The 26,385-nt window shown below is 42.8% G+C and overlaps 1 protein-coding gene across 2 annotated transcripts in view; it reads left to right on the top strand.

Moving 5' to 3' along the window:
* The window catches only part of bach2b (BTB and CNC homology 1, basic leucine zipper transcription factor 2b), a 136,255-nt gene that overhangs the window by 95,205 nt on the left and 14,665 nt on the right, over positions 1-26,385 (top strand). For both annotated transcript variants that reach the window (XM_050057885.1, XM_050057886.1), the window contains one exon: positions 17,554-19,065. In XM_050057885.1, coding sequence (XP_049913842.1) covers positions 17,554-19,065 — 1,512 coding nt within the window. The remainder of the gene's footprint in view (positions 1-17,553; positions 19,066-26,385) is intronic.

The raw sequence follows: 26,385 nt of genomic DNA, 5'->3' as shown, positions 1-26,385 counted from the left end.
TACCCAGTTTTGGGGGCACAACCCCAACTGAAAAAGCAGTGAAGTCTGGGCAAGAAACTATCCCCACCAATAGGTTACTACAAAACACCTACATTTGGAGCCTAAAAAGCTAGTGGAATCAAACTGACGGGTCACTTATGAAACACCCACATTTAGAGATTAAAGCCAAAGGAATCACACCAGCAGGTCGCTACAAAACACCCAGATCCAGAGCCTAAAAAGCCACTAGGAAAACCCAGACAGGTTGCTACAAACACCCATGTTTAGAGCCTAAAAAGTCGCTGGAAACACACAGCTGGTTTTGTTGTTTGTTAACTGCAGCTTGGCAGGCATCTCACCTACGTGGCACGCCATCCACCATCTCGTCACTGTCTGATGACAAAGTCAGCTCATATACTACGCCACTTTAGAAACATTAATATGATGCATTTGAAACATTTGAATGTAACACATTTGTACTTTGCAGGAACATACAATGCCAATATACTATTAACAAGTAAAACTCATGCATTCAAAATCTTAATTAGTAATCAGTAAGTACATAAGCATTATCAGAAAAAATGTGCTTTACCAAAAGTAAAAGTAATTATTATGCAGAATGTCCTCTTCCAGAGTGTTGTATAATACAGTATATTTGTTCCTTATTACTGATGTAGTCCTGTAAGAAACATTTAAGTGTTGTAGCTGCGGGTGTGAGCTCATTTTAACAGCTGTATATTGTTTTAATTTCTGTATTCTTGGAAGTCTTGATCTGTAAAGTAACTACAGTACAGCTGTGAAATTAATGTAGGACATTAAATGTAGTGGAGTATAAAAGGTGACATATAATGGAAATCCAAGAGTAACAACAGATTGTCTTAGAAAAACAAGTCACTTTATTAATGCCTCTGCTTTTGACCATGGTAATCTATTCAAGGTGAAATTGTCCCTTAAATTGCATTATTCCACCCTGTTCAGCAGGTTGTACATCTCTGTGTAACTGTCTAGACAATTCCCAGTCACAGGCATGGAGGAATGTCACTTCACTGATGTGGCCAGTCAAGATTTTAAGGTCTGTGTCACCGTTTGCTTTACGGTCAGTGACTAGCATGCTGACGCATCCCTGCCTCATGTCTGAATGTTGTCTTCTCTCTGATGATTGGGGGGAGGGCTGGGTCTGCTCAGCCCCCACTGGTCTGTGTCAGCTCAGAGAAGCAGCCTTGAGCTGCAGTTCAGGTCATGGAGTGTATTCCTTCAGCTGCTACTGAAGGCTGCCACCTATGTGTAAAGAAAAAAGGGAAAATTAAAAAGGCCTCGGCTGCCACTGGGGGGAAAGGGGGGAAGGTTGGTGCGGATGAAATGTGAAACAAAGACCACCTCCCCCACAACCTTCATCACTCCTCCCTCATGGCCCCGCCGCCCCTGGAATAGCCGGGGCTGGCGCGGCTGAGTGACATCATCTACATCTAATGTGATTGTGGGCTTGCAGAGGGGCAGCCAGTTTCATCAAGGGGCTTTGTTGGCCATCACATCATGGGAACAAAACAATCCTGCTTTATCTCAGCGATGCTGTCCTCCGGGCCAGCCGGCAGGGGGAAGGAACAGAAGAGCACAACGTCCGTGTTGGGCGAAGAAGGCTTCACACACACAGACACACACACACACACACACACACACACACACACACACACACACACACACACGCACTCACACACGCACAGTTTTTCTCTACATCATATTTCTTGTGAGTGTAAGAACAAAGGGGGATTCATAAGAATCAGCGTGCCACAAATACAAGCTAGGGAGAAGAATTTTAGAGAGAGCCCTCCACTGGAGAGGAGCAGTCATCACTGTGACAAACAGAAATGACCTCCACATAGTGGAACTGTACACAGCGCTATGACTCAATCCTCACTGCCATGATTACAGCCGACTGCTGTCAGCAAGTTATTAGAGCAGCATGTGTCCTTTGTTCTCCGTCATCCTCATGGAACATCATTCCTAAATTGGAGTAGAAACCTCATTTATTGTAGTAATTACATCAGTGAATAACTGTGTTTACTTGAATCAATCAAATAAACAGTCAGAGAGACATTCCAATGACTGTCTGCTGCACTGTCCACTTGTTTGCAGATCTGATATCCAGGTCGGGAGTGCGCTGACTGGCTGGAATGATTGATTCCAGACCAGTGTGGGGACAGTTGAGGACTCCAGAATGTGGCAGAGCATCGGTGCTACCATTTTTGCTCTCCCCGAGTTTTATTCTGGAAAAAAAGGAGAGGGCAGCACTGTGATTCAGCAGAGCGCTGGTTTACAGACCTCAAACCACCTCCTGTTTGTCAGTTCTTTCCTTAGTCATGAGCCAGGGAACACTGCACATTTTTCATCTCGAAAGAAATAACACACACACACACACAAATCTGCACCCGTTTTTTTAAAGGAGAGCGGATCCACCTGTAGTGTCACAAAGGATTTGCTGTGATTTAGTTTAACAAGAGTGAGAGTCTGAAGTGCTCTTTACACCACACAATTTTGACGACGATGGCAAGTAGCCAAGAAAAAGACAATCAGGATTTTTATTGGTATTGTCTCATATTGATCGCAGTCCCTGAATTGAATCAAAATTGTATTGTGGCAGACTTTGTGATATTAGCAAAGTTTCATACACAGGCCAGTGCATGACACTCAGGATGTGTGCCCATAGATCTGGTAATAACTCATTATAGATCAAAGTGTCAGTCAAGGGCAGGGTTGTTGTCAAGACCAATTTAATCAAGTTCAAGTAAAGTTCAATACCAGGTCCAGTCAAGTCCAAGTCAAGACCAAATCCAAAGACAGTCCAACCAATCAAGTCCAGAGCAACTCAAGGCCTGTTCAAGACCATAACAGGCAATAGTGTCTTCCCAATGCTAATATAGTGATTAATGAGTTAGGATGGACACAATTGATCTATATATACACACTATAGAAACACAATAACATCTCCCCGGAAACAAATCTAAAATGTCAATGAGATAAATAATATTCCTGACATTACAATACTGAGTGAAGTTTGGAAAGAATGATGAATAGGTGATTCACCGCTTGCAGGTATAACTGGTAGAGGGAGGGTGGGCTGGTTTGTCTCAGCTAGCAGCAAAGTTGACAAGTATTTGCCGAATTTTGACATAGACATATACATAGATGCACTGAGTGCTTTTGGTCGTTGTTGCGATACATGATTGTAACAATTTGCTATTAGCCGAACTAGTGCGTTGTGCTTTTGTAAAACACAGCAGTGGTGGATGAGAGACTGTGGACAAAGCCGATTGAAGTAGCCCAAGTCCAAGACAATTACGAGTCCAACAAGGTACGAAACCAAGAAAAATACCTTTAAAGAAGTGATCTCGAGACTGGACTGAAGTGCTACAGCTCCGATTGAGGGCAAAGAGTGGCTTACAGGAAAGGAAAGGCTCACCAAAATCCCAAGGAATCATCCTCTGGGGATCATAAATTTTAAATAAACAAATGAAACGGCAACTTAGCCGGTAGTTACCCAGATACAATGGTTTAGGCCAATCTGACAATGGGAGACTGGCCTCATTAAAAAATGACAGCACTGGTTGCTCTTGCAAGTGCAAGGGACATATGTTTACATTTACCTGACTAGCAACCTCTTGCTGCGGTGTGAATAATGAATGTATTCTCTTGGAAGCAAAGTCAAAGTAGCATGACGCTGTTACAGCAGTACAAAAACCCCGGGGTAAATGGTTAAGTCGCCTAAGCGCCAGACTAAGACACAGCTGACAACATTGGTCTCTTAAAATAATGACCATGATTTGCCCTAACGTCAAATCAGCAGTTCTAGCTATCTAAATTTAACCAGATCTTAGCCCAAACAGGTGAAAGGTCAGAAAATACCCATAAAGGTCGTTTTGGAAGCCATTGCTAAAAGTCCTATTTTGCTGTGAGAGTACTGGACGTCAGGCAATGCTGCTTGTCAGGTAACTAAAAACTCTTGCTGCTCAGCGATAAGGAGAGAGCTTGAGATAGACCAGAGACAGGTAAATGTCTTGTGGTGGTTTACGAGGGTTGATGAGTGACATCCATCCACCACCTCAGGTGAAGCCGTTGATCGGTGCTCAACCTGCAAAATGCCGGCTAATCTGAGGGGGCCTCACACAGACTGGCCCCACACCGAGTGCCTGGCCAGGACACTATTACAGAAATACAGCCTATTTGACAGATGGTAGGAGCCAGGAACAGAGCCATGCCTTCCTTAAAGATGGGGGGTTGGGTGGTGGAAGATGAAGAGGGCGTTGGAGAGAGGAGAGAGGAGTGATACACCACGGTGGTAATACCAGCACTAACACCCAACCCCCTCGGTCCAGCAGGGGGGCTCTCTTTCACTGCCAACACAAGGACACATCTCATGTCGTGAACTGACAGAGAAGATGCGGGGTCTTTGTCTGAGTGTGAGAGGCTGGGCAGAGGAGCACCTTGAGCAGCCAGCCTGCCGGGTGACAGCCTGCAGTGTGATCCCCATGTTTATGCTCTCCATATTTAACCTCCAAACCCGACACAGTTAAGCAGCAAATATCACCCTTAATGAAAGGAATACACAGACTTTCATCAGCCTGGGCTGGAAACCTGCTATGGAAGCATGGTGGACAAAACAAATTAAAGACACTGAGCTGAAAAACTCAGTGCTGATATTTGGTCAGAAACAAACAGCCCGAACACAATCTTCATGTGTCTTATACAGTGTGGAGGTGGGGTCATGCCCTCCCCAGTGTCTGGCCTGTACAATAAGCTGCACTGGGAGAGGATTAGGACGTACACTATCTGATTTAATCCACTGTCAGGGGGAGGTTTACTTACCCACAGCTCAGCGCCAGGAATGTCTGAGCTTCTGCTGTCACTGACTATGACACTTTCCTTACGTTAACAACTTGCTCAACAGCACAGTGAAAAGGCCCGTTTCCACTGAAGAAGTTCCTGGTACTATTTGGGGGGCAGGAACTACTACAGGAACGTCCTCTCGTTCGGCCCTCTCAACCGCCGTGTCTCCACTGAGAGAGCGGAGTACGAGGAATGTTCCTGTAAAGTTACCGGGCTCTGGATGTGACGTAATCGTTGCGCAACCATTTTGACCGGGGCGACGTAGGGACGCCGTTAGCCGATAGTGGTGTCTGTAATAACTCACTAAATGGCCCGTGAAAAAAATATTTTCTCCAGTGGATGTCTTAGTTACAACATGATTGAGCTAACTGGAGTAGTTTCATGTCGTATCCGACAACGGGAGGCTTTTAACAGATGACGTCCTGATGTTAGCTTTGCTGCTGCTGTTAGCTGTCCCTGTCAGCTGATGCTTTCTAGACATTGTGATTTCCCAAAACTGAATAAATACCACACATAGCAACACAAAACTGCTTTGCTAGCTCAATCATGTTGTAACTAAGATATCTGCTGGAAAGAATAATTTTTTCACGGGCCATTTAGTGAGGTTTTTTTTACACGGCGGCGAAAGCTATATGAACGAGCTAATCCTCGTCTGCTGAGTGCTGGCTATTTTGTTGCTTTCTGTTGACGTCACATCCCTCCTTGAGTATATCCAATCAGCACCAAGTAATCCCCAAGCCCCAGCCAGGAGTCTTTCAGGGCCGTTCTGAGTACCTACCCCGAGGCAGGGATTTGTTTAGTCCCCATAAAAGTTCCGGAACTCTGTCCCTCGGGGGTGGTTCCTGCGGTAGAGACACGCACCAACGGCCCCGGACCCGTAAAATTACCCCGAAGTTCCTGCGGTGGAAACAGGCCTAAAGTGTATTCACTGCACTCGGTGCCTTTTTTTAACTGTTAATTCAGATTCAAATGTGTACCAAACCCTAAGTCTCATTTCCACTAAGCAGTCTGGTTCGGTTCAGACTGTCACACATTAGAACCATTATTTTTGCATCAAAAGTTGTGGATGGTACCAAGAAAACCACTCCATTCATTCCAATTTTTGTTACCCCTCCGATACCTAAAGCACACTGGTCCAGTACCAAAGATGAGGCTAGAAACACTCCTGTCCGTTGATTGTTCAACAGAGACACAGTTGTTTTGCTGACAATGAAGCAGCACTGTAGCATTTTCTAAATTCTCTTGGGTTTTTTTCCAGCAGTATTTTTCTTTGCTGCCATGCAGCCTTTACTCAAACATAACTTGTCCCCTTCTTGTAGTAGACAGCCACATACTGAGAAGAAAGAACTTGAAACATTCAGTGTCCTCCATTGTGTGTGTTACGGGGCTATTACGCGGGAACAACAGTATAGGTTTATACAGGTTCTAAGGGTACTACACCATAAAGATTTGGTGGAAATGTAGCTTTACAGTACACATTCATCACCTTTACTGAACTGGGCTTAAATACTAGAGCCTCGGTCTTTTACCATCAGGCTGATATTGTCTTATCAAAGATGCTCTGTATATTGGTGTGTGAATATTGATAGATATATTACAGAGTCTTTAAAGTGCTGCATTCATTGTATTTTGACCTTGTATTAAATTTGGTGTATTGGGGTTAGGTTTTATTCATAAAAACTTTTATTGACTAAAACTGATTTTTTTTTTTTTTAATTTACTGACATCTTAGATTAAGATAGTTAAGATGTAAATGATCTTGCATCTGCACTTAATAACCAGATCCGAGGGGCCAAACATTTTTATTCACAGTGTTTGTGTTAAAATATGTTGTTTGCTGTTATATTGTTATCTGATTTTTAGTTATGTATTTTTTTAGTGAAAGATCAAAAATGCAAGATTTTGATAGACAGATAACTTTATTGCCTCCCTCAATTGAAATTTGTGTTTGGCTTCTTTCAAAACATCAAAGGTACATACAGACACATAACACAATACACCATTAAAAATGTACAGTTTAACAAAATATATCATACAATAATGTAAATAGGCAGGGAGGAGCATGGAGTTATATAAACATTAAAAGAGAGCACAACTTGTAAAAGTAGTAGTGTTCCCTGATAGAGTCACTCTGCGTTCATTGCCTGTGGCATAGGGAATAAAAGACTTTTTATATTTGTTCCAACTGGTTCTTGGGCCCCTAAATCCACACCCAAACTGGAGCAGGTCAAACTGTTTGTGTAATGGATGTGAGGCACCAGCAGTTATATATTATATATTTCATATTCTTCAGAAACAATGTATAGACTCATATGGAAGTGATCTCTCTGAATCACCACCTATGACCTCATCTCTTTGTGTGGTGGTGCATTTATCTGCAGAGACTCTGTCCTCTGCCTGGATTTTCTTATTTTCCTTTTGTTTCCTGTGTTCGGGATGTTTATAGATGTGTACCCCCACAGCCCTCAGGTGAGGTTATTAAAAGGTAGCGACTTGGTGCCAGACCATAAGCAGCAGGTATCCAAGCGACAGTGCAGAAAAAAGGCAAGTATAGCGAGGTGAAATGTCAAGAGATGTCGAGAGCATACTGTACCATTTCACAGTTTATCCTTACATCCAGCCAGCCACTGATTTCAGTTTATTTCATACCACAGCTTGCAGATTTTTAAAATACAGACATGTACAGGTGATCTATCACAGTGAACTTGTCTGAGTGGCCTAAGGTACATTGTTGCAGCAATAAAACTTTTGGCAACAACAAAAGTAGATACGTTCACTGTGATTGATCATGAAAGAAGTTTTGAGTCTTTGACAGTTTAGTTTTATACCGCACAGTAATGAGTGGAAAGAATGGCTGCTTGGAAGGAAGGAAAACCAATCAAATAAAAAAGATTTGATTTGTAAATTAAGTGAAGGTGCAAAATCTCAGGTAAAAGTGGCGCTTTACCTACATCGAGCAGATTTGTAATGTTCTGTATGTAGCTTGTCATAACAGGTTCTACTTGACTTTTAGCTGGTAATGATACAGTGTGTCATCCATTTCTCAGTGTAATGTATTTTTAAGGACAGATAGTTACTGTACGTCTGCTCCAGCTGTCTTTATAAAAGACTTTCCTTTGGCTCGAGAGCTTTTATATTCTGCGCCAAGCCTTTGTCCCTGCACATTTCCTGTCATCTCCTCAAGCATAACAGCTTAACCCACAATGGCGTCATGACAGGGTACAGTATTGCGCCTGTTCCATTTCCATTAGTGCTGTGACTCAGGCTCCTTTTTGTTTGTCTGCGAACACGGAGGTTAATGTCAGGTTACTCAGCAGATCTGATGTTGAAGCGTCGGCTGCTCCCTCCAATGGAGATGGAGTGTTTTCCCTTGCACTCCATTGTCATGCCATGCCATGTCCTCATTAGCATGCATGACATGCAGGAATTCACTGGAGCACATTTGCATAAATTAGCCCTCTCTTCTACGGAGGCGAAAGGCCGATGTAAGAGAGGAGCGCTGGGTGAGGGAACAGGGAGAGTGATTGAGGGAAGAAAGGGGAGGGCGGTGTAGTATTGCTCAGCCTGTTTATGAAAGGAGATTTGGCAGTCTTCCTAAAAATGTCATGCGAACTGTCCGGGTCTGTGATTGGCCGCTGCCTATAATTTCCTGCCCTGTAATTGTATCGCCTGTCCACTCCAGACGCAGAGCAGAGCTCTGTTAGCCTAAAATGGCCCCAATCTGTCACATTGATAAATTTGTCTCTTTGTCTTAACTCATACACTAAGTGCTGCTAACAGCTGAAATGCTTCAGATGTCATGGCAGTCAGCTAATGACCAGGAAACACTCTGTGTATCCTCCCCGTCCTCCCCTTCTTGCTTTAACAGTTTCCCTACACTGTGACTGTCTCCCTTCCTCTTTCATTTTCCTGTGTGCTCCGTCCATCCTCCCTCAGTGTTTACCCCCCCCCACCTCTTCCCTCCCTCCATCCTGTGTCGCTCTCGTTACGCTTTCCTTCATTAGGCTGCTGTGCTGGTTGTAACAGTGGAGTAATCACATATGGTGCAGGGCACACATAAAGATGCGCTCCCGCAGGCAGCAGCTGCTGATACTAGCTGAAAATAGATCCCTGGTACGCTCAGCACTTTTCCTCCAGCAGCTTTGCTGTTTATCAGCAGCCCTGGATGCAGCCGGCCAGCCTCATTTAAGCTACCACTGCCTCACCATTACAGTCGGCATGGCCTGATCTACAGCAGCTAACACCATGTGTGTATTTGAGTGTGTGTGCATGAAGAGACGCCGCTGGCAGTTATTTGAGTGCACACTTGCTCAGGCTGCTGGAGGGTTTGTATTTTGTTCTTTTTGTGTGTGCTGTGTATGTGAATAAAATATCTTAAATTATACGTCAACACACAAACCAAATGCATTGCATCTATATCAATACAGAAGTCATATTGACTAAGAAGACAATTAATGGCAAGAAAGGAGCTGTCAGGGTTTCTTGAGATTTGCGACAAAACCTTTTTTGAGGAGGAGGGTTGATTTTACTTTTCAGTTAGGCTGGAAAAACATGTTTTAAAACACCAGAGTCTTGACTATTAAAACTTGTAATGGGCCAACCTCCCAGTTATCTGTTTTTTTCTCGAAGAACATACATAATGGATGTCAGAGGTAAGATCTGATGGAGTTGCCGTCTTGCAGAGTTGACAAAAAGTGAGATATTTATTAATTTTATAGCAGTCATGTTGAGTAGCCATTTTATTTTTCAAAGTGGCTTAGAGTTCTCTTAATGTTGACACATCTGATAGCAATATCATTTAATGAATAAATCAAAAAATAGAAAGCTTGCCAGTTCTTGAGGAGCAGTCCCGCCTTTTTGGAAACCAGGAAGTGAGACAGGAGTTCTTGTGATATAGCTAACCCCTTTATGCCTGATTAAATTATGTTTTTGTAGAAATCTGACAGAGTTGACAAAAATCTAGGACACATCTTTAGAGGGCCAACATTTTCACAAAAACAGTACAATTTAAAACAAAGATGTTTGTGGCAGTACATTTTCACACCAATGATATCAGTACCTACTGTTAGATTTAGATTTTGAAGGCTTTTAACACATTTTGTAATTGTTTTAAGTTGTGAATTATTATCCGAGACGAGGCTGTTGTCTGACACAGCACAAGTTTAGAAGTTAAAAAATGAAAGCAGATCAAAATATTTTATGAATCCTATTTATTTCAGATAATAAATAAATAAATAATAAATAATGTGACACCCCAAAAAATGGAATTAGTGTGTCTATAAGTTATAATATTAAGGCTTATTTGGTAGGACATGTTTTGTCCCATTTCTCAAGTATGGGTGATAAACTCTATGCTGTAAAAAACTAATACACAAAATGAAACATGGTATGAGGGTAAACATGAATAACTTTATAGTTTTATCTAAGCTGATTAAAAGATGACATGTTCTTTATCACTAATAATAAGCTAGTAGGTTCAGCTCATTAAATTGCCCTGTTTCTTTAACCATTAGAGGCCATAGTAAATATGGCTGGAGCAAAGGAGGGTGCCAGGTGACATTACATTACTATAAAAAGTGACAAAGCCTGCGTACAGAGGAGTATAGGGTGGTGGATCGGTCAAACAAACAGGACTTTCACCCAGGTAACTGGGGTTTGTGGCCCATGTGAAACCAAAAGTCAATGTTGACTGTTTTTAGCTGACTTATTTAAGTTCATCACATTCATGTTATGTCACGTTAGGTTACAAACATAGGTTATTTTAACCCAAACAACCACTTTTCTATGCCCAACCCCATAGTCTTGGAGCCTGTACCTAAGAAAAAAAAACAGAAAGTGAAACCTAAAAAAACTGATAGTTATTAACTGATAATAACTATTTAATGAGCTAATAACAGCCTTTTGAACCTACTAGTTGGTGCCCCCTCCTACCCATATTTATGAGGCTGATAACCACTGATAACGCTCATTCAACTGACAACATTCAAATGGGTGTTTGCAGTCAATTATGTTCCACATAAAATATATTGCACAGGATATATAGACCTAATTTTTATTAGTCAATAATACAACATCTTAATTATTTACAAATATGTCTCATTTTTTATGGCTGCTAAAAAATGATGCATGTTGATAGGTTATTGCTCAGTCAGAGTACATTTTTTATAAAGTGGCACTGTGAAGGTGTTCAGACAGACTGTGAGGCAAATTCTCACCTCGTGTTATTGACGCAAACTTACTGCTGGACTGTTTGTGCAGTCTGTTTATTGAGTGTGTGTGTAAGTGTGAGACAGCTCAGAACTCAGCCAGGAGACTACATTTCTTTTTCCACCCATCTCTCTCTCCTTTTTCTCCTTGTCTCCATACCATCATGAATTAAAGCCTCAGGATAAGTTAGAATTTTTCAAGTCTGAAGTTGAAACAATTTTAGATCAGTTTTATTTTGCATCACCTACAGTGAATATGCATGTGTGGGCTTACAGTACACCTTTTGTAGGCTGTTTAAAGAGGAATGCCTGAAGTAAAGTACAGTAGCTACAGAGTTACAGGGATGCAAAGGCATTATTCACTTTATATCCTCTCAGGAAAATCATCTTTTAAAGGGACACTACACATTTTTTACACTTGAAGATCAGTTCATTCATCATGAGGAGTACAACTCATCCTGTGTTGGATAATGTCTTCTGTGGCTCTGAAGGAACTTTGTCAAGTATAAAAAAAACCTGATGATGTCATCAGCTTTGGCTTGGAGAAGCAAACTTAGGGCATGGAGTATATCCTGCAGACGGTCCAATGAAAAGATGCTTTTGGTTGCACTATAAAAAATACAGGATCCCGTGTTTTTGGGGGACTGATCCAGGTAGAGACTAAAGGCCTTTGCATATCTGGGGTTTTTTTTTGTGAAATTTGCATGTTATTTTTTTTTTTAAGTTTTGTATGTGTCATTTGTACTATACACAGAGCACAAATACTACTGTCGCATTGCAAATAAAGGCATCAAGCAATCACATTATGCCTATACTTATGAGGATTATGAAACAACAACCCAAAGGCTCTATAGTCCGAACACGCCATAACTGAAGGGAACTTAAATTCACTCAGGGCATTTCACTAAAAGGAAATTCAATAAAATAGCTTATGGTAGCTTAGGCTATACAACAACTTATACGACAACTATATACAACAACTTACTTCAGACAGGTTGCCAGACACTGCTCTGGGTCATTACAATGTACCTCACTGTTGGTAGTTCTCTTGCATCCTAAAGTGTCGCAACTGTCACAAATCTGAATCATCACTGGTATGGATACTTCTCATGAAAAACATTTGCATAGTCTTAAAGGTTAGCCTGCCTGTTGTAGACTGCTTCCTCAAGGCAGGAATTTAATGCCATTATTCTGCCCTGCCATGTCTTGTAAAAGGTACAATCATGGAATGGGGGACAGAGTTGTCTCCCCTTGAAGCTAGCATCAGAGGTAGTAACAGTGCCGAAACAATGCCTGTAGCCAGCAGGATGGGATCATGGCCGACATGGGTGTGACGTTTTGACGTCCTTTGTGTTATGCATGTGATCCACAGTGGAAGATTTAAAAAAGTAGCAGTTAGTAGCTAACTCAAAGAAGAAGAACAGCACACAAAAATGTCTGCAAATTGAAAAAAAACAAAAAACAAACAATGAGGTCTGGGAGCTTCTTACCCTCTGAGCAAAGGATGAGATCAGCCGCCAGGGATGATAAATAATTGTCATTGCCATGTTATGCCATTGTTAATGTTTATAAATTGCTGTTGACGCATATGTTATAGGTCGCAATAGAGGCTGACGCTGTTGGGTTACATGTCACGCCCATTACTCTTCTTTTGATTTAGCAATGCCAGCATGCTGTCTAAAATGATACACATAATGGTGCTGTTGTTTGATTCTGTGTAAATAGGCAAAGGTGGCATAAAGATGGGACTTCATAGTGTCTCTGTAGCGCAATCTTTGTGTAAAAAGGGCTACAGCCTCTGCTGCACAGATTTTGCCCAGTCTTTTTCTAATAAGTCCCGGAAGTCTTCCAGTTTTATGGATGTGCAAAAGTAGATCTCTGGGGTACCCCTTTAATGCAGAAATAAAATGATTGAATTATTATCATTAAGATCATTAAACTAGCAACATGATTTGGAAGATAAAAGACCAGTCAGCAGCCTGAAAGGCACTTGCAGTTGATCATCACATCATTTACAGTGAAAAAGAGCATGATACTCAATGAATTCATGTATAGAAATGTGAGTGTGTGTGTGTGTGTGTGTGTGTGTGTGTGTGTGTGTGTGTGTTCCTGAGCCGTGCTGCAGCAGTAGTGTAGTGGATGTGCTGCGCTCATCAGTAGAGCGGATAGTCCAGTCAAAGCCTCTACCCTCCCCCCAATCCGTCACACTCAGACACACACACACACACACACACTCCCACCCACCCATTTACCCCAGCACACACACACACACACACACACACACACACACACACACACACACACACTCATACACACCATCCCCCCTCACAGATATGGAGTCAGCAGCTTCCTCTTAACAATGACTGATATGCCTGGTGCTGTTGGACTGTCTGTTCGCCAGAGCTCACTGCAAGGTGCTTTAGACCAGAGGCATGCTACGTAGGAGGCTGCGGCCTGTGGATGTGCTGGGTTAACACAAGATGGATGGAGGTTCAACTGCAGTGCACCCGGCAGATCCAAAAAATACAGAAATATCTCATATTAAGTGTTTATATCAGTCCCATCACACATTGTACACTGTATGCAAACAGATGTGTATTTAGCATATCACACATCTGTTATGACTGGTGCTGGTATGATGTGCATCATAAACATTTGTCTGTCTGTAGTCATAACACTGCAAATAAGAAATACAGCAGATGAGATGAATACGAGAATTAAGTTTTAAACCCAAAATGAGACCAAAAGCAAATACATCTAATTATTCAAGTGTAAATTTACATGTCTTTTTATAGCATGGATTATTAGAAGTGGTCACCACTACAGTGTGAAATAAGTAAATGTAGATAATAAGGCCATAAGTAGTGACTTCTAAACCCATCTTGGAAATATTTCAAGGCTGTCATGGGCCACTTGAAAGAAATACTGAGAGATTTGACAGCTGTTGCTGTCAAGAAGAAGTGGCTCACTTCACAGTGCTGTGATTACAGTAAGAAACACGTTTATTTATAGCTCTTCAAGAGGGAATCACAGATTTTAGTGGCTTCTAATAAGCAACACTGGTTCATGGAAGAGAACAATGTGTAATGGAGGAACAACACAATAAATGAACAGTGGAATAAGTTACACGGGTAACATCATTTATGTGACCCTCTTGAAAACAAAACCATATGTCCAAATATGATACATTTATTTTTTACATTTGCAATGGCCTTCAGTCACCAGATCTCAACACAGATGTACACCTATGGAAGATTTTGGAGCGACGGGTTACCAACATCAAAACACAAATAAGGGAATATCTTTATCTTATCACAGGTAGTATCATCTGACCACAGTCTAAAGCCAGCCTCAGTTCAGTACAGTTCTGACACATTACCTTGCAGATCAGTTTAGCAGAAAGTCAGGTTGGATTTTTTACAGTTTAAAGCTGCAATTCTCATATCTGTTCTTTAATCACATAATCCCCATCTGTATTTTGGGGTCATGTTTCATTCAAATTGGCACAGACATGTCCTCCATTGTGCTGTTGAGCTCTGAGTCTCGAGCATGTATGATCTCTAATTTCACATAGAAAGTTTGGAAGTCAACAAGGAAGAAGTCAATTAAACGTTGGCTCTACTAGGTTTAAACCTTTGAAAAAACGAAAAGCAGCAACCTAATGCACATGCTTATTCATTTTCCTGAAAATCCACAAAACCAGATGATTTAATACATTCTTAGACTCACTCTGATGACCTCAAGCTATTTTTGACTGACATATTTGTGTTTCCTCATGCATACTGCTTAGTTGTTTTTCCAGGCGGAAAAATCCACAGAGCAAATTCTGTGGTTTTTGAAGCTTGATTACTAAAGATTTTACTAGTGGGGTGTCTGGCAGAGACCGCTGGAACTCTGGAAGCTGCTGTAGCGCTCACACAGTGTGTACCGTTGCACCTAGGGTAATTCGTCTTCTTGTTTCCCCCACCAAAGGCAGCAAAACAATCAGTAAACAGTGGGCTCATTAAAACCACATTGTAGCCTCTGTTAAGTCTTGTAAGAAAAACTTTACATCACTCAGCCTCTGAAAAGGTGCTTTGTAGAGCAAACAATACTGTCTCCAATTCAAAGTGAACACACTGCAATTGTGCTCACACCTTTTCTCTGTGTGTGGTTTGATTGCATTCCCCCGAGCACCTAACAGTAATGTGTTTGTCACCAGAGAATAACCAGGATAAAGCAGCAGGGGTTGGGTGCTAGAGCCCGAGTAAAGTGATGAATGCAACCTAGTGTGAACCCTCATGCTGATCTCCAAACAGCAGACGAGCCTCGCATTAAAGCCGGCTCCTCTGGCTCTTTTCTCTCGTCTGTGTGCTCTGTGACAACAGCAGCAGAGGGCGGCCTGGACTTCTGCAGGCTCAGGAGTTTACCTAATTATCTGGCATTAAGTCTAAATGGAAGGCTTCCCTCTATCATCCCTCGCCACATGGCCACAACAGGGATAAGCCATAGTCTTACAAACCATTAGGCTTTACAGGCACTTGACCTGAGGATGCAGGGCCACTGACAGAAAGTGAGGCTGTGGGGCTGTGTCCTGATCAAGGCACTTAGAGAACAGTGTACTGCTGGACACATTTATGTCAGTGTTGTGAACGTAAAACTCCAAAAGGTAAGCAAAGCAGTTTTAACCAGTGGTGGGACCAAGTCATCGGTTTGCAAATCACAAGGAAATCTCAAGTCTTTAAACTCAAGTTCCAAGTCCTAAACTTAGAGTTCTGAGTCCTAAAGAAGTCATAATGTGCTCTTCACCCAATGTAATGCTATTTTAAGAACAGAGTAATAATACAACAAATTTACAAAAATCATGAAGGCTTCTTTAAAAAAAAAAAAAAAAAAAAAAAAATTAAGGGGCGTCGGTGGCTTAGTGGTAGAGCAGGCGCCCCATGTACAAGGCTGTTGCCGCAGTGGCCCGGGTTCGACTCCAGCCTGTGGCCCTTTGCTGCATGTCCCTCCCTCTCTCTCTCCCCCTTTCACACTTCAATATCCTATCAATTAAAGGCAAAAATGCCCATAAAAATATTTAAAAAAAAAAAAAAAAAAAAAAAGATTTAAACAAAAAGGAGTGCTGACATTGCACTTTCATTTAGTACTATTAAACAGTACCACAACAGAATGGATTTTGTATGTTTCTGTCCTGTCTTACTGTATTGAAAAATGTCTACATTCTCTTCTCATATTAGCATTTGGCAAAGGTGTCAAGGATTTTCAAGTCACTGATGTTAAAGTCCAAGATGAGTTGCAAGTCATTTTTTGATTTTTTCAAGTCGAGTCTAAAGTCGTCAAACCTGTGACTTGAGTCTGACTCAAGTTCAAGTCATATAACTTGAGTCCACACATCTGGTTTAAACTGAAGGTCTGAAGTATAATAGGGGCTGGGTATCAAACCTCAATATTTTCTTCACAGCACCAGCAGTTTACCGCCAAGTGTCAAATGCTGGCCGTGATTGTGTGATTAGATTCATAATCTTGTTCACTTATCCTTTGATTAAAAGGCGTTTTCGGACCGTACAGTTCCGAACTTTTGAGGGCTTGCATCCGCTCCGATTTAACCAGTATTGCATTTGCTTTGTTTGACCAGTCAACGGACACTTATGACATCTGGATCAGTTACTGCACACTTCCATCACTCGTGGTTCCTCTTGTGCTGGGAGACTATCTATTCAAAAATAGGAGCCAAAAATGTTCCTTAAAACGACGTTCTGAGAACCGTTGTTTCAAATTCTTGCGGTGTGGGCACAACAAAAAGGGGGCTCTTAGAACTAGGTTGTTAGAACTATGAAAAAGTTCTTCAGTCTGAAAAACATCTAAGTAGAGTTAAAAAACAATATCTAACTTTGGCTTTCCTTGGTAAATTAAAAATGTGTTTCTCATGTCAAATAGCCTAAGTACCAAAATATCAATGATCAAAAAGTGTTAGCATGGTATTAGTGTCAAACCTCTTGGAATTGACGCCAAACCTCAGTGCTGAGGCTAAAACTCAAAACCCCACCCTACACAAAAGGTCTTTGCTGTTTCTTTTTTTAAGAATTATCACCACTTGGCCCTCCAGCAATGTACTTACGGCAACTGAGTGAATATAAAGCAGCACTCGTACTTCAATGTCTTGCCCTAAGTAAGGGTTTTGCAAGTGCAAAGCAGTGACTGGAGTGGGTGTGGGCAAAACCAATGATATGACCACAGAGCAGACAGTGGTAGACTGCTGGAATGTCCCACAGGTTGTTATTATGAACATGAGGCTGGTCACACAACCTGCCAACATCCCCCGAGCACCAGATCTTATTTACTGCTGTATAGAATGTTCAGTGCTGACCTGATAAAAAGATTAACCGGTACTTTACAGTGTTTGTTTATGGTCGTTGGAGCTGTCGGGTTGTCTCACCACACTCCAAGTGCTCTGAACAATGGCTGCGCTGATGGTAATGCTGGCAATTTCCCTGTTTTTTTGCAGGTCACTGCCAGGGGATTCGCTCCATTGTTGCAGTTTGCCTACACTGCTAAGCTGTTACTCAGCAGAGAAAACATCCAGGAGGTCATCCGCTGTGCCGAATTCTTGCGCATGCACAACCTCGAGGACTCATGCTTTCGCTTCCTGGAAGCTCAGCTGCGCAGCGAGGAGGATGGCTTGCTGCTCTGCCATAAGGTGGCAGCAGAGGTGAACAACTCAGAGGATGAGAGCATGCAGTCAGAGGCGGAAAGGCCCACTTCCCCGAAGGCGCGACGGCGTGCTGACGCCCTCACCTCCTTCGGACACCCTGACGATGATCGGCTATCAATGGCTATGCCCAGTAACTTCGCAGATGGCCGGCTGGACTTTGATCGGCACGGAGCGTCAGACCTGCCGCGATGCCCCAAGTACAGGAAATACCAGTGGGCTTGCAACAAGCACAATAATGACACCTCCTCACACACCAGTACCTCAGGTTTTCCAAGCACATTAAAGGAGAGCAGCGTTAGCGGGGCAGTGCCAGGTCAGGGCAGGCTGCCTTTGGCACAGATCAAAGTTGAACCACAGGCAGAGGAAGAGGCCGTCTCATTGTGCCTGTCAGGGGATGAGCAGGACATCAGGGATAAGGACAGTGTGACAGCCATGGAGATGGATAACCCCATGTCTGTGGAAAGAACCAAGAGAACCAAGTCCCCTTCTTGCCTCCGAGCCTTCTTCAAGAAAGGGGTGGACCTCCCCAGTCTGCCCAACACATCACAGCAGCTATTCGCCAACAGACTTGTCTGCCCCCAGGACAAAGGAAACTCTCAGGGAGATCATAAAAAAGACTTCAGGCCTTTCACTGGGGAGCTGGGTCTGTCTGTTACATCCCCAAAGGACGTGGACGGTTTCCCTGCAGGGTTGTCCCTCAAGTCCGCTTCCTGTGATGGGGTCTGCAAACAGGAAGTTGAGCTAGATCGCCGTAGTGTCATATTTTCCTCAGGGGCCTGCAACCGTCTGGGAACCCCAGCACATTCCTACCCTGGTGGGAACTCTTTGGAGATGGAGCTCTCTGAGCACATGCCAAAGAGCCTGTGGGCTGGAGCCAGCCAGTCCCTCCCCACCTCCCAGACCTATTCTCCCAGCACCACCTCCACTGAGCCCCCACTCCTGTGCCGCCCACGACCCAACACCAGCTGCCCAGTGCCAATCAAAGTGTGCCCGCGCTCGCCGCCTTGTGAGACACGCACCAGGACTTCCAGCTCCTGCTCTTCATACTCATATGCGGAGGACGGCAGCGGAGGATCTCCCTGCAGCCTGCCCCAGTTTGAGTTCTCCTCCTCTCCATGCTCCAACGTGGCACGCTGCCTCAATGTGGACCAGCAGGAGCAAAGTGTGGGCGGGGATCCCCTTTTTAACCAGGTGCGGCCCAAGATCAAATGTGAGCAGTCCTATGGCACCAACTCCAGCGACGAGTCAGGCTCCTTCTCAGAGGGAGACAGCGAGTCCTGCCATGTACAGGAGCGAGGGCCAGAGGTGAGTGTAAAACACTGTCTTTAGCATGTAACACACAATGTAGCCATTACATTCAATTCCACCATGGCTAATTATATTGCAGTGCCCCGCTCTCCAGGTCTGCATTAGCAGTCATTAAATCATCATTGTAATTGAAGCAGGAGTGTTCAGTACAAGATTTACAGCATCACCAAAGGGCACAGATGTGCTTTGATATTATTAATCTGCTTTATGCACTGCTGGAGATCTGTGTAATGAGTCTGAATATGTGAGCCCAAATGCACCAGGACAGTCAAAATGCAGGAGGCTGTGGTGCTGTTTTAAAGACTGTGACTGGTTCATCATCTTAGCTGAGAGTCGCGTGTATGTATGAAAAGCACTGCAGGCAATTGAAGGCTCAGGATTCTCCCAGGGTAGAACTGCCCTCTGAAGTGATTCCCTCTGGCTCTATCTGTCTCCCTGCCAGTGCCAGCTAGCCTTACTAGCTCATTTTATTCCAGCAGAAACACTGACATCTATAATCCGCCTCTATAAATATGCATATGCTAATTCTCAGTGAGGCCTCGCCGACTTCTGACATTCCTGATCTATGGACAATTAGCGGTGAAGGTGTGCGGTGCATTGCAAAGGGATTACAACCAACACATTACAGCAGTGATGTGCTACGGCCATAAAGTTTTTATGGCTGGCGGTTGCAGTGAGTTGAATGTGAGTGGGCGGGAGGTTCAGCTTGGTCTCATGACGGGACTGCAGCGCAGCTCTACAGTGCTGACAAGGATGAATAGCCAATCCTGTAATCATCCTCCCCTAATCCACCTGGGCAGACGTCCTCCAAGCTGCAGACTAGACGACTGTTGTTGTTTACTAGGTAAAGATCAGTGAGGGACCCTCCAATTCACACATGGAGCACAGCGCAGGTGTAATAATATCAAAATGAGCAGATTTCCCACCTGAGGGGAAGCGGAAGGCATTAAAATCAATTTGCAAAGAATAGCTTTGCTTCCTTGCAGCGCTGCTGTTTGCTCATTTTAGTGATTAAAATTTCCCTCCACATCTCAGGCCTTTCACTGCCGTTGCTGTCAGGTGAAAACCTTGTATCTCCATAAATGTCTCTCAAATTCTGGAAAAAGGAGCTCTTTTTGTGTCCCTGGTTGGGATTTGAAACGCTATTACAGTAAATTATACATGTTACAATCAGTTATGAGGTTTTCACATGACACTAGCATTGTCATATGTCTGTCTTTAGACCGTGACATCACATGTTGGCTGTTGCAGAGCTTGAACTTGCGACCTTTTGGCTCCATGAGGCTCCTCGTTACCACCAGGCCATCTCCACTCTTGTGATGTTGCATTCAGCGACGTTTGCTTGAGGTGCAGGCAGAATTATTTTTGATAAGCTCAGTGGAGAGGGGCTGCTCTAAGTGCACAGAAATGGAGAGATAGAAAGTGGTGCGTTGCCATGGCGATCAGATTCAAAGAGCAAGTCGTGTGTTGCAAGGGTTGGAGCTACATGACGGGATTGTGCTTTTCCGTGGAAAGAATTCAGTTGGACAAACAGAGCTGCAAGATAAAGAGGCTCAGCGGTAATGTGTAATCATTACCTTTACGGCACGGCACACAACACCCATCGCCATTAGATTTATGGGCCTTTGAAGGGCCTGCCGAATGTGCCACTGTAAATTATGTGGGATTGATATACAGCGCTGAGCTATCAAGCGGGAGAGCAGCCCAAAAAATGACTGGGAGACATTTCTGTTCCCTTTGTCATTTCTTTGTGTGGGTATGACTGTGTTTATATATGTATGTGTCAGCCATTGTTGGCGCTCCATTACTCCACACAATATCCTCTGTCAAATCTCTATTGACTTACACAGGGTTATCTGCCAGCTTTCCACTCACTATCACAGGCTGTTGATAAGATCCTTCATGAATGAATGTTTCCCAGGTCTGCCTGTTCTACAGTTTATTGCACCAGCGTTATAGTGGGGGTCACAGAGAGGTAGTTACATAGTGAAGCTCAGTGTTAGGTTACTCTCCCTTGGCCTTTATGTGGTGAAGAAGTGCTACCTCATGCTTCCTGGGCCACTCATTTTTCCTACCACCCCTCTCTGTAATCCGGCCGTACAAACAAACATGGAGAAGGCTGGCCTCGCTGTGTTTGCAGAGTAAATGGCAGAGGGGGAAAGCAGCTTTGGTAAAAATAGCTGCTGCGCTGGACACAGTGAATCCCAATGAGGAAGGAAGTCGTTAAAGTGCAGGGCAGTTCGACCAAAGCCTAGTCATTCAAGGTAGCCAGAGTCACTTGAGGTCTCTGGGCAGCTCCTGCTCTGTGGTTATGGGCTGTTGCGTTCATGTGAGCCACATCTGAGAACCATCAGCAGCTTCACGCAGCAGACAGCTCAAAGTCTGCTTAAAAGAGATACACAGAAACGTTTGAAAGAAGATAAACACATTCCTCTCTTACAAATGAAAAGTTAGACCCAAAGTTGGACCCAAGTGAAACGCTTTGAGGGGACTGTATTGTCCCACTGTGGTTTAGATCAAGCTCTGAGTAGATTATATTGCTCTACTTGTTATGACAGCAGTAATGTATACTGCTGACTTACTGCTTATAAGCAGTGATGGCATTAACTATTCAACCTATATTCAAATTAATTCAAAATAATTTCAGCTCTTTTGCCATGGCTTCCCAGCAGAACCATATGACAGGTCTAAAGTCAGTGAGGAAACCAGCAGCACCTCAACTGAGAATGTATCCTGCATCTCTACACAGCATTTGTACCTCAGTCTGTCTCCTTCTCTCTTTGCGTCTCTCAGAGCTCCCAGTTGCAGTGTAGGCGTTGAGCTCATTCTAGCGTATCGTCTGGCCACAGCGGTGAAAGTATTGATCTGAGAGCGAGTGGGAGGAATGAGGAAGTAGTCCTGATACATCAGCACATTGTTTGTTTGTGTTTTTTGTTATCAGGCAAAACATGAAATAGAAAGAACGTGTGACAGGAAGTGCACAGACCTTAATATCAGTTCTGCTACCATTGCACAATGCCAGAGAACCTTTGCTCTACTCTAGATATGATGTGGCTGTGGTCTGAGTCCAATCTGCCATTCATAATGTTAGCTACGGAGATGTTTAGCCTACTGGTTTTAGTCACATGCAATAGTGATAATAATGTGTGCATAAGATGTCAGAAGAAATCTACTAGCTGGTGCCTTTTTTTCAAGTGATGTTCCCCTTTCATCCCTGGACACTATGGGTCATTTATTGAAGAAATGTGACAAAAATTATCAGAGTTAGCTAGAAAATAGGTGTTCTTGGTGATTATAGCTCTTATGTATAGCATAGTAAATGTAGAAATACAGTGTTTTTGAAATGATGTAATGGATTGCAAACACATGGCATCAAAAATGTGATGATAAGTGTGCCTGAATGAGAGCAGATTTGGGAACAGTGGCTGTTAAAGTCCAAAAATGAAAAAGCAAGGGAGTCTTGTCTGCACACTCTGTGATAAGTGAAAGGAGATTTCTTCAGACTAACATCAGAGGAATGTTTGCCCATTCATTTCTCTCTTAAATCTGTATTTAACAAGGGCGTTGCATATAAAAATGTTCTTATGGTAACAAAAAAGCCTTATTTTATAGCCTACGGAGTACGCCGAGGGAGACTTGTTCAAATTGAGCAAGAGGAGTGCTGTTTACCCAAGCATTTTACTTTGAAATCTATATTTATCTAGCTTGATGCATTTACAAAAAAATGTAGTATCAAGGTAATGAGATACAGTGCCTCTTCATTACCCCCCAAATCGCCCCTGGAGCATACGCTGCATTGCTCCAGAGCGCTGAGTTGAGTGGGACAAATATAGAGACCAAACAGGAGATATTTTTTGTGCTCTTATTTGTAGCTTCTGTAGAGAAGAGGATAGTGTGTGTGTGTGTGTGTGTGTGTGTGTGTGTGTGTGTGTGTGTGTGTGTGTGATCAGGATGGAGAGAAGATCCCCAGGTTGCTGCTCCAGCTGGGTTACAGCATACAGTAGAACGTGGGCCCTCAGGGCCAGCTGGGGCACAGAAACAACTCTATTCCTTATGCCTTCCATCCTGTGGTAGTCCTGGAAGAATGGAGACATTTAGCATCCATGCAGTGGTAATCTGCGAAATTCTTGTTGTGTTGATCTTGGCTACATCGTTGCAGCCTGGCAGCTAGCGCTGTGATGTTTTTGCACTCAAATTCCCAGAAATAACTTGGCAATCAAACAGTGTGTCCAGTAATGCAAGTTTGGTGTTGTGTTGCTTTTTGGGATTTTCTGTTTATGAAGTTTGACACTCTGTTCTAATTAACTACACATTTTCTCCTTGTGTGTATTCCAAACACAATGCAGTTGCTGGTGCCAGCAAAGTAACAAGCATCAGATGATTTTCCAAGCAAATCTCTATATGACACTAAATGCATCTTACATAAATAAAGCTTTTTATGAACCTAGAAGGTTGATATTATTAACAGTCATTTATTTATGAAAAAGTGTTGCAAATTATTGTTTTAACCCCCGGGACAGAGCAGTTACTGCTGCACCTTTCCACATTATCTTCATTAAGATCTGAGTCAGGACATGAGTGTGTGATTATTCTTTATAATCCCGTTAACATGCATGTGAAATGTAACAGGGTTAATTACAGAGATAGCATGAAACACAAATGTGCAGAATTCTAAACCTCACATTACAAGATAAGATCTCATTTTAGTTTGGATGAGATAAGGGACAGGTACTACACAGAGCAGAGCCAGAGGTGTCGAGCAGCAATCATTTTAGAAAATACCCTCGGTTTTTATAGCAAACTGTCAGAGGGAATATCAGCTTTGATAGCCCCAGGGCCTGTGTGAAAGTGCTTTTGTGGGAATAAAGAGAGCATTAAAGCTTGAGAGCAGGTCAAGAGACTGCAGGTGAGGGCAGAGCACAGTGCCCCCTCCCAGTCATCCATTGAACCTTTCCTCCCTGCTACAACTCACGTCACGTCTCAAGCTGCTGCAGGCTGCCAGCTGCCCAGCCTCGCGCACACACTGCAAAAACATCCATCCTTAATAATCAGTCCTCACATCTACTATTCAAACTTAAAAAGTTGTTTTAAAGTAAAAAAGCTGACAGAATTGGAGTAGATTATTTTACGAACATGCAGCAAAAATTTACTTACATGTGGTTTTAAAGGCACAGAAATAGATTCATTTGTTTTCTTTCTGAGAGTGAGATGAAGACTGATGTCTGTCTTATATATGTGGGTTAAAGGGACAGTTCACCCCAAAATCCAAAAAAAAATTCTCTTACCTGTAGTGCTTCTATCAATCTAGATTGTTTTGGTGTGAGTTGCCGAGTTTTGAAGATATCAGCTGCAGAGATGTCTGCCTTCTCTCCAGTATAATGGAACTAGATGGCACTCAGCCCGTGGTGCTCAAAGCACCAAAAAATATATATAATATAATATATACATTTTGAAAAACTCAACACTCAACTCTTTCCAGAAACCATGACTGAGTCATTCAAGATAATCCATAGACCTTGTTGTGAGCAGGTTCACGTAGGAACTATTTTCTTTCTACCAAACTACACCCGCCAACTGTATCCAGGCGCAAAAGGAAGAGTTCATCTACTCATGAACGAGAGGCTTGTGCTTGTGACAGTGCGAGGTGGAAACATTAATGGCGTCCTCTTCAGCTGAGCTGTAACATTAGTTAGCTCAGTGTTGCTTGCTGAGCTGTAGGGTGATACAGCTGGCAGGTGTAGTTTAATAGAAAATAACACTAATAATAACGTAACACTACAGGTAAGAGGAAAAATATTTTTGATTTTGGGGTGAACTTTTCTTTTAAATACATGGCTTGAGTCAGGATGGGGTTAGCTTAGCTTAGCATGTGAAACTGGAACCAGTAGGAAACAACTAGCCTGGTTCTGTCTAAAGCAGTGGTTCCCAAGTGATAGGTCGCAGAACACTTCTCAAGCTCACCAATTAAAACATTTTGTCTTGTTTGTTTAATTCAAAGACAAACTTGCTGGAACTATTTCTTGACAAACAGCAGTTTATTCATCTGCTCAGTACTTTTGTGCAGTGCCTCGAGCAGGGTTAAACAAATTAGATCTGGTAATCAGTGAGCTTTAGAGGTGCTGGTAAGCTTTTTTCTACTTTAAATAGGGCCAGGTTAGCTGTCTCTTCCCAGTCTTTACACCAAGCCAGACTAACCACATGAGCTCTGTACTGGCACAGACATGAGATTGATACTGAGCGATATCTTCAACAAGTCCTCCAACTCTTATCACATCATAACCACGTGTTTGTTTTTGAAGGAAAAAAACATCAATTTGCGGTGTGGTACCGACGTAGCGTATTTATTTTAAAAAAAGAGACTGTTTGCAAACTGTACATTTCCTGTGTAAACGGAAGTGTATTTTGAAAACAGACAATGCATGTAACAGGCAGAAGTTGAAACGGCAACCCAGAACGTCGACAGCCAACGCAACCAGGGTACTTTGCATGTTATATCTCGATGTGGAGAGTCCATGACCAAATGTTGATATGTGACGAGGTCGGAGTGTGTTGTAGTAGTGCACTGCCACTATACCACTGTTACTAATGTAACGTAACATGACATATTTCATGTGACAAACATGAAATATGCCTTGTGACAAACTATGTTAAATTGCTAAAATAACTCAACATTGAGTTTTAGTTCCACACAGGACAGAAACACCAGTCTCCTGGATGATAGTCCTGTGTTTGTTTGACCTTACCACAGTAAGCAGACTTTATCACTCTGTATATTGCTCATGTCATAATTACTACAGCCACTAGAGGCCACTGCCTGATAATAAATGTTAAAATTGGTCATAATTTCTGCTAGTGCAAACGACCAATGTGGTCATATTTTGGAGAGGACAGTCTCGATATCAGTCGGAAAGAAAGTAAATAAGTGATTTCCCAAAATTTTGAATGTAAGTGGTGGAGAAGTATTTTTAGGCTTTGTTTTAAAGGAACTGTTCGACATTTTGGCCAAACAAGCTGTCAGCACACCCCAGAATTCTGGATGCAAAAAGAAGGGGTCACTGTATTTAAAGGATAACTTAGGTATTTTTCAACCTGGGACCTATTTCCCCATGTGTATGTGTGCGTATGATTCATAGGTACTACTCGTTCTAAAATTGGTTCAGTATTGAGGGAGGCGGATGCAGCCGGGAGCCGAGAAACAAGCTAAAACGGTAACGGGGGCAAATGCGTCCCGTATAAGTTTGCGCATTAAAAGTGCTTTTTTTTCGCCACTGACCGGTTCAGATCGCCAGTGCTATCTCTGTAAATAGCATACTAAGC

Source organism: Epinephelus moara, chromosome 12, assembly GCF_006386435.1.
Source record: "Epinephelus moara isolate mb chromosome 12, YSFRI_EMoa_1.0, whole genome shotgun sequence".
NCBI classification, from domain to species: Eukaryota; Metazoa; Chordata; class Actinopteri; order Perciformes; family Serranidae; genus Epinephelus; species Epinephelus moara.
Note: the sequence above shows the minus strand (reverse complement) of the source record. Positions and strands in the feature narration are given on the sequence as shown.